Source organism: Eurypyga helias, unplaced genomic scaffold (genome assembly GCF_000690775.1).
Source record: "Eurypyga helias isolate BGI_N326 unplaced genomic scaffold, ASM69077v1 scaffold13384, whole genome shotgun sequence".
NCBI classification, from domain to species: domain Eukaryota; kingdom Metazoa; phylum Chordata; class Aves; order Eurypygiformes; family Eurypygidae; genus Eurypyga; species Eurypyga helias.
In genome coordinates, this window is record NW_010246885.1 from 884 (window position 1) to 9,425 (window position 8,542).

Below are 8,542 nucleotides of genomic sequence, written 5' to 3' on the forward strand. Positions count from 1 at the left end.
GAACAAGACCATCAGCAGAGGATGTGGCTGGAGTATGTCGTTCACTGGGGAGCAGACAGATGCCTTTTTGAGTCTGATTTTGCTTGCACAGGAATTCAGGGTCAGTTTTACTTCAGGCTGCTTGTACCGGAGAATGGTGACAGCTGTGGGTTGAGCATCCCTTGCTCTCTTCTTGCCTCCCAGCTTGGCAAGATGAGCTCTGGTGCTACTCTGGCCGGTGTGCTGGTTTTGTACCTGCTTTGTCTTGTACAGACTGACCTGCTGACCAGAAGAAACTTTGCGAGCAATAGCAGGCAGTCTCTGCTAGTGGTTTCCGTGTTCAGCAGCTCCGTATCACAGGACCCAGCTAATAGGGGTTCCATTCTAGGAAGAAGAGGGGAAAGGTCCTGCTGTCAGAGCCTGGGACAGTCATCTGACCGAGCATTGCATAAATGCACAACACAACGAAGTTGTTAATGTGACAACAGATACTGAAATAACTAAGCTATTGTTTCCTCCAGCTATTAAGAAATGCTATTTTACTTGCTTCAGTTTTATGTGGCCCAGTTCAATTAACCCCGAAGTCTGTCCCAGCTGTTCCTTGGTGTCATTCATGACTTCCCATCAGCAGGCAGGTGTTTGGCCATTTCCAGAAAAGCAAGGACTCACACAGCACACAGAGCAGCTGCTTGGGAAGAAGAATGCCATCACCACGAACATCCTCTCCTTCCTCCTCCTTTCCCATAGCTTTCATTGCTAAGCCAGGACTATCCCTTTGGTCATCTGGGGTCGGCCCCCTGGCTGTGTCCTTTCCCAGCCCAGGAGGGTGAGTGGTGGGTGAAGCTGTTGTCACCTACTCTGTATTTTTCCATGGCATCGCTGTAGTGGCATCACCTTCTGTGTGCACGCAGTTTCTGGTCTGCACTAGTGATGGGAAGTGGTGCCACTACAGCAGTGGATGGGAAACCTGAAGTGGGTGACACCAGAGATGATGTTAAAGACCGTCTAGTTCCACCCCCCCTGCCATGGGCAGGGACACCTTCCACTAGACCAGGGTGCTCAAAGCCTCATCCAGCCTGGCCTTGAACACTTCCAGGGATGGGGCATCCACAGCTTCTCTAGGCAACCTGTTCCAGTGCCTCACCACCCTCTCTGTGAAGAATTGTTTCCTGATATCCAATCTAACCCTCCCTGCTTCCAATTTAAACCCGTTACCCCTTGTCCTGTCACTACAGGCCCTTGTAAAAAGTCCCCCCCAGCTTCCTTGTAGCCCCTTCAGGTACTGGAAGGCTGCAATGAGGCCTCCCCGGAGCCTTCTCTTCTCCAGGCTGAACAAGCCCAACTCTCTCCGCCTGTCCCCATAGCAGAGGTGCTCCAGCCCTCGGAGCACCTTCGTGGCCTCCTCTGGACTTGCTCCAATCGGTCTGTGTCCTTCTGGTGTGGAGGGGCACCACAGCTGGACACAGTACTGCAGGAGGGGTCTTACCAGCGTGGGGCACATCTTTCCCATCTCTTCTAAATCCCCTTCTTTAAGACACCTTCCTTTCCTGGTCTCTTCCTGATTTTCATTTTCTTTTTTGGTTCACTGAGATTTCCGCGTCTCCTGGAGTGATAGTCCAGACCAGGAACGCAGGAAAGAACATCTTCTTTCAAGCACCATGTGCATTTACCAGTGTGAGTTTAGGCCAGGACACATACAGTGTCAATACACTTTTGTCTCCATAAACAGTTCAGAAAAGGAGCTGATTTTATGCAGCCACTTTTATAATTACAAAATACTTTTGCAATTACAAAATTGTCTGCAAATATGGTAGATTTTTTTTCTTCTTTTCCTGCAAGAGCCTAGAAAAAAGCCTGGTCTTCAAGGCCAGGCTGGATGAGGCTTTGAGCACCCTGGTCTAGTGGAAGGTGTCCCTGCCCATGGCAGCGGGGGTGGAACTAGATGGTCTTTAAGGTCCCTTCCAACCCAAACCATCCTGTGATTCTAAATGTCACAGGTTTACTGCTACCTAGAGTAGCTCAGTCTGTCGGAGATCTTGCTGTGAAATTTTCTTGTATGAATCCCAAAGATAATGAGCGTATGCATTAATGGGTCATGTAAAGACACAAATGTGTATCCAGGAGCAGGTAAGAGAATTTTAGTTTCTTAATAATCCGCCATCGATGTGTTCGTCATGACCTGCGACTGCCCATGGGCTTAAGTTGGTTGAAGAAAGAGGTGCTCATTCTTGTGTAATTCTAAACGGCTGCTCAAGAAAGGTGCTTTTTTATGTCCATACCTTGGGTTTACACTCACGCGTTGGGCTCTTCCATAAACTGCTGCAGAGATCGAGACATCCAACAGACCACATGTGTCAGTGATCTGAAAGCTCGTGAGGTCATAGGCCCAAGCAGAGGGCGATGGCAGAGCCCAGAAGCTGCCTTCCTTGTCCCATAGCTCCAACCCTGAAAACCGCTGGTTAAAAGTGCGTTTCGGGACCCGCGTGTGTGACGGTGCCGCGCTGCGCTGGCGGCCAGCTGCCGGTGCGGGTACAGCAAGAACAAGTCACTTGGCTTGTACGTGTGCCGCTCTCCTCCCGACTTCTGCCGCTGCGACTCGCCCCGCGCCTTGGCGCTCCCTCAGGCTGCGGCGTGCCGCCTCTCTGCTCGCTGTGCGCGAGTCCCCAGGGCAGCAAGGCCGCGGTGCTGGCAGGGAGCATTACCGTGCGGAAAAGGGTAATTGCCCAAGTATTGGTTAAAGCCTTGGGAAAAAAAAAACCCTTGGCTTCATTTTGTGAGCAGCGTGTTGTTATTCTCCGGCTACGAAACTGCCTCTGCGTTTCACAACAGGTACGTGCCCAGCTGGGACGTGGGGGTAATTGTACCCTGCGCTAAAGCCCTAGAAAATCTCAACAGCAAAGGAGACAAATCAGTAAAGAACACTAATTTCCTGAAGGAAAAGCCTAAACTGGGCTGCCTTCTGCTCCGTTAACCGCTGAGCTTTGCCAGATGGGTGAGGCAGGGGGTAAGGGGGTGGGAGGCTCAGTTGGCAGCCAGAGCACATGGCGGTGTTCAGCTGGTCTTTCTGCTCCCCGCTGCAGAGCGCAGGCTGGGGCCTTCCTGGGACTTGGAAAGGAGCTGGAGCTGAGGGAATCCACAACTCCATCTTGTGGCTGAAGAAGCACCTTCTCCAAAGGTACCAAGCAGTTCCCCCCGGCCACCTTCTGCTTTGGGCTGATGCTCCTGAGTAGAAGGCTATACAACGTAGGACCTGAATGCACGGCCTAAAAACCGAGTATTAAATAAATCCACAACCAACGGCAGAGTTTGATGGACCAGGATAGACATTCTGGATCTAAAACCAGCTCCATTTCACACTACTACAGATTTTCCTCTGCCTGGGACCACGGAGGTGACACCAATTAACACCAGGCTGTTTACAACATAGGAATGACCACAGAATCACAAATACTGGATTTATTGAACAGTAACTGTCTACTCGATTTTGGAATCTCACAATGTTTAATCAAATTACAGGGACTGCTGGCATGCACACTAGTTCTAGTTTAGTGGCATTTTGTGAGTATTCACAGTAACAAAGAAAGCAAACTCTGCAAACATTCAGCCTGTGCGAGAACTCCTGCCCTAACGCGGCTGAACAGATCGCAGCTTCTCCAAATGAAACGTCACGTTTAAGGTGTTCTACTTTATTGTTAGCAGTAAATTAATCTGTGGCATCGCTGACCAAAAAAAAACGCTCAAGGCAGAGTGTGCAGATTGTCTACATACTGGTCAAAAAGGCATCATCATTGCTACCTTCAGAAAAACTGGAGAAATGCCAAAGAACATGATTTTCAGAACATGATTTTCAGCCGGTTTGGACAGCACTGGGTGGGAGAAACGCACTCCCAGGTTTCCCCGGTGTTTCTCTTAAATAAGGCAATAAGAGAAAGCACAGCATCACAACCACCTACTTAAAACTCTAGGTACTGAGCCCTGACACGACGCAGTGCTCCAAGAGGAATGTCAAAAATCAACACTTGGATTTGCACTTTTATTCTTCATTGTGTAAAATAAATTTTAAAAAGTCCACCAAAAAAAAAATCCCACCACAAAACTCACAAACCAATAGCTGCTCCAGATTCCACTGTCAGGAAACACAAAAGAAAAGCTCCTGGGAGGAACCAAATTGACAACACTGGTCTTTCAGCCCGTGGCACTATTTGGAATATCTTGAGCATCTGCTAAATGTAGTTTCTGGCTGAAACAAAATGTTAAGGAATCCCATTTCCATGTACCGATAAGGTGCAAACAAGACAGCGTCTACTCGAAACTAGGCTCAGCTGTTGCGAGGGCCAGATGAATTCAGTTCGAGTAAGTCCTAGGCCAGTTCCCAACCGCTAGGTTAATCTTCCTCCACCAGACGGAAGCGTTACACACTTCCAGAGTTGCCTGGTGGATCGAGGGGGTGGCAGATTACTTTTACCGCTATCACGTGATGACATCATCACGCTCCACCTGCGCGGGGACCTTGCCTTCCGCAGCGTGCCGCTGAGGCTGCATACGCCAGTGCGGCAGCTTCTGTCCCAAGCCAGCCTCCCACCTTCCTCGATGCGCGCAACTGCGTACCACCGGCGGCGAGTGGATGGCAGTAGGCGCTGAAGGCAGCGCTCCTCCGCTGCGTTCTTAGCTCATCAAAGGTGTGATGCGTGGCAAAGGCATTCAGCTGTATCTTCTGGGTGGGCAGAGAGCACACGTCTGTTCAGTTACCGAAGCTCTGCTGAAGGATTTGACCGGTCTGACCTCCCCTCCCCCCCAAAAAATAATAGATTGGCCACAGTAAAATCGGTGATAAACATCTGCCTATATTTCCAGAGAAAACTGAAAGGTAACAGGATTTGCTGCCCAGTGGGACAGAACGCTACAGAGGGAATATTATGTTTGTTCCAGGATGCCTTGGCAGGGAGCACGCACAAGGGCCCTGCTTCGGACGGGCTTTGCCGTCGACTGCCAACACCCTGTCTGAAGTGGGGCACGCCACCTAAACAAGTCTTCCTACGAAAAACCAGCCTGCAGTTCAAAGTGTTAACATCCAGTCATTTATGTACTGGAAGAACTTAAAATTCATGCTGTACTGCAGGGCTGATGTAAAGGAAAGGACGTCAACGAAGCGGTTTGACTTGTGTAAAGACAGCAGTTACCAGGGTCGCATACTGCAATTTGACGAGAGCTAACGGTAATTGTAACGCAAGACACACCTCAGGAAAAGGATACATAGATGAATTCAGTTCTTCTAGCTGCAACATAAACGTAGAAAGTATCAGAAACTGCATTTCAGTTAGTCAAATAAATGCAACAATTCTGGTGATGCAGTGAAATACATACACCGAAACCGTGAAGGAACTCACTGATAATTAGTTTAGGCCAAAATGTACGATTTTATTACAGACAGCAAAGCAAACCTGCACTGAATTCTACACCAACAGAGCCAAGTCCCAAACGAAGTTTAACTCTGCCAATCTCAGGAAACGTAAAGAAATTTTATCAGTTTTGGGGTTTTACGGAAATACACTAGCGAAAGGAATCATAGAATCACAGACTGGTTTGGGTTGGAAGGGACCTTAAAGCCCATCTAGTCCCACCCCCCCTGCCATGGGCAGGGGCCCCTTCCACTAGACCAGGTTGCTCAAAGCCTCATCCAGCCGGGCCTTGAACACTTCCAGGGATGGGGCATCCGCAGCTTCTCTGGGCAACCTGTTCCAGTGCCTCACCACCCTCTCCGGGAAGAGCTTCTTCCTGATATCCAATCTAAACCTCCCCTCTTTCAATTTAACCCCGTTTCCCCTTGTCCTGTCACTACAGGCCCTTGTAAAAAGTCCTCTCCCAGCTTCCTTGTAGCCCCTTCAGGCACTGGAAGGTGCTATAAGGTCTCCCCGGAGCCTTCTCTTCTCCAGGCTGAACAAGCCCAACTCTCTCAGCCTGTCCCCATAGCAGAGGTGCTCCAGCCCTCTGAGCATCTTCGTGGCCTCCTCTGGACTCACTCCAATTGGTCTATATCCTTCTGGTGCTGTGGGCTCCACAGCTGAGAAGGAGAACCGGGAAGCGCAGAATATACAGATCTAAATTCCTTGTTACACGTGGTCTTCCCCCAGATGTGGGAGGATGGAGCACAGGGAAAAGGGTTGTGGCTCCCTGTCACCCTGGCTGTCTCTGAACAACGCCCTCGGGCAGTGTACAGCCAGGCTGCTCCCCTTGCCACAGCAAGCGGCAGCCCACAGAAGAAGAAGAAGAAGAGAAGGTGGTGTGTTTCCTGAAAAGCAGGATGAAGGCAGGGTTTACATCCCGGTTCATCACAGAACCACGTTCTCCTCAGCCCTACATCACTGCCCACCCTGCAGCGTGGTTTTCCCGAGCCGAGTTGCGTGTGTTCTGCCTTCCCGGTACTTACGTCTGAGAGCAGTCTGTCCAGGTTGGAGTCACTGGCAAGTTTTCTTTTGTCTTCAGGGAGTTCTTCCAGCTCCCCGTAGAGCTCCAGATTGAGGCGAGCAAGTTTCTCCTGCATACTCCGCACATGCTCCATCTGCTCGATGGAGCACTCGTTTCCTAGAAGGACAAGCAACAGCTTTACATAAAGAAGCCTCGGAGTGCAAATGAAGGTGTGAAAACGCAGCTTTTTGTATGCGAGAAGAGGACTTAAAACATCAGATTTACAAGTTAATTTGCTTTCTCGATGATTTCTCCCTACTGACGTTTCTGTCATCCTGTCTGGTGTTACGCTGTGCTGAACTTAGGATAAGTACTGACTGTACTAACTGGTTTTGAGAACATAGGTGTGTTTTCTATAACCCCAGAACTTCTCTCTGATTTAGGAAGGCCCGGGTTTTTAACTTTAAATATGATCACAATAAACCTTCTTTCTAATTTTTGATTAATCCTGGGGATATCTTTCTCCTAACTGATACTTCATGTAATACAGACTTTTCAGGCTTTCTTGTAAAATCAGTGTGGGATTCATATGACAAGTTGACCTAACGCTAAACTTAGGGAAGCACGTGTGTGTGTCTTTCTACTCAGTATGGGGAACAAAAAAAGGAAACTGAAGAGTGTCGTGGTTTTTCTGAAACCTCCATCAACTGTGAAGTAGTAGGAATAGTAAGATGCTAAGACAGAAGAGTAAAATGCACCTTGCACTGGATTCCGTAAGAGTTGTTACCAACAGTCTGAAGTGTTAATATGCAGCAAAATCAGCTGCTAAATACAGTTACTTCTTTTTCCTGCACTACCATAAGTAAGTGGCTGTAAACTTGGCATCTGTAATCCACAAGCCAAGGTACTGCCTTTGGGTAAGCCATGCTGGAAGGAACAACTAAATAGCATTTGAGTAATCTCACACGAAGACAACCTTACGCCCCGACTGTCATTTAAAAACGCAGTAAGATCTGCTAATTACGTTAAACCTCACACGGCGGAATCTGGTATGACAAACTGGCCGTCTGTCCATGCGGGACGCTTACTGCAAACGCTACCATCGTAGGGCTAGAGAAACAGCCCTTCTATACAGACAATTCACGCACTCACCAAATGCTTGGAGTTTGCCGGAGTGGAAGTCGTTCAGGAGACTCAGAAGTCCACGTTCCATTTCCTGGACATCCGATACATCTGTGAGAAAAGAATGCTGGATTGGTGCTGCCTGCGCCCCTTTCGCTTCGCCTCCTGGGGGTTTGGCTTTCTCTTTTATTACACTGCAAACAAAAGCATGACACAAAATTATTACTTCCTGCTTTCACTGTCACAGTAGATCTGCAGTGTAAGCCAAGTGTAACCTGGGGGTGGAAAACACGTAATACATATTTCAGTTGCACCTTCTATGTTAAAAAACGCATCACCAGTTTGTCTTAGGAATAAAGAACAATATCACTGTCCTGACAGTTTGATACTGCAACATGAAGGGTTCCAAGGATCTGCTTTCCTATGAGTAGTGGGAAAGAGAGCACGTGTATGTCATGGCCATCTTAACAAAGAGGACCGTTACCCAACGATGATATGCAGCGCGTGGGGCATTATCCACATAAAAATCACCCAAAAAGCATCTGCAACCTCTCTCTAAGCCAGAGAGAAAAAACCCTAGAAATCAGATGCTGCCATTGCTGCAAACACCTACAGACTGCAACCAGTGTGGAAAAGAACTCATTTTAACCTATGCTGGAGGGTGACCTTGCCTCCAGAGTTTTCCTAGAGCTTCTTCTCACCTTCAAATAACATCCCAGGTTTGATTCTGATGGTGAGTTTTAGAATCTCCCAATCCTCTTAACACATACCAGATGGAACCAGTCCATGCCTCAACAAATGTTAAATGCACTAAAAATTCCCCCTCTGCAGCAAAACCATCAACATTCCTGCATCTGTACATTTTTATTTAGAGATGAAATTTGTTCAGAGCACCGTGTGCCCATAGGAACTACACAAATTAAAATGAATAACCACTATAAATCATAGAATCACAGACTGGTTTGCGTTGGAAGGGACCTTAAAGACCATCTAGTTCCAACCCCCCTGCCCTGGGCAGGGCCACATTCCACTAGAC

The 8,542-nt window shown here is 48.3% G+C and overlaps 1 protein-coding gene across 1 annotated transcript in view; it reads right to left on the minus strand.

Moving 5' to 3' along the window:
* Positions 1–4,094: 4,094 nt before the first annotated feature.
* The window catches only part of CCDC28A (coiled-coil domain containing 28A), a 7,003-nt gene continuing 2,555 nt past the window's right edge, over positions 4,095–8,542 (minus strand). Inside the window, exons 2-5 of the mRNA XM_010150566.1 lie at positions 7,537–7,700; positions 6,407–6,561; positions 5,233–5,255; positions 4,095–4,219 (exon numbers count right to left, since the gene is read on the minus strand). Of these exons, the coding sequence (XP_010148868.1) occupies positions 4,165–4,219; positions 5,233–5,255; positions 6,407–6,561; positions 7,537–7,700 (397 nt within the window). The 3' untranslated portion in view covers positions 4,095–4,164. The remainder of the gene's footprint in view (positions 4,220–5,232; positions 5,256–6,406; positions 6,562–7,536; positions 7,701–8,542) is intronic.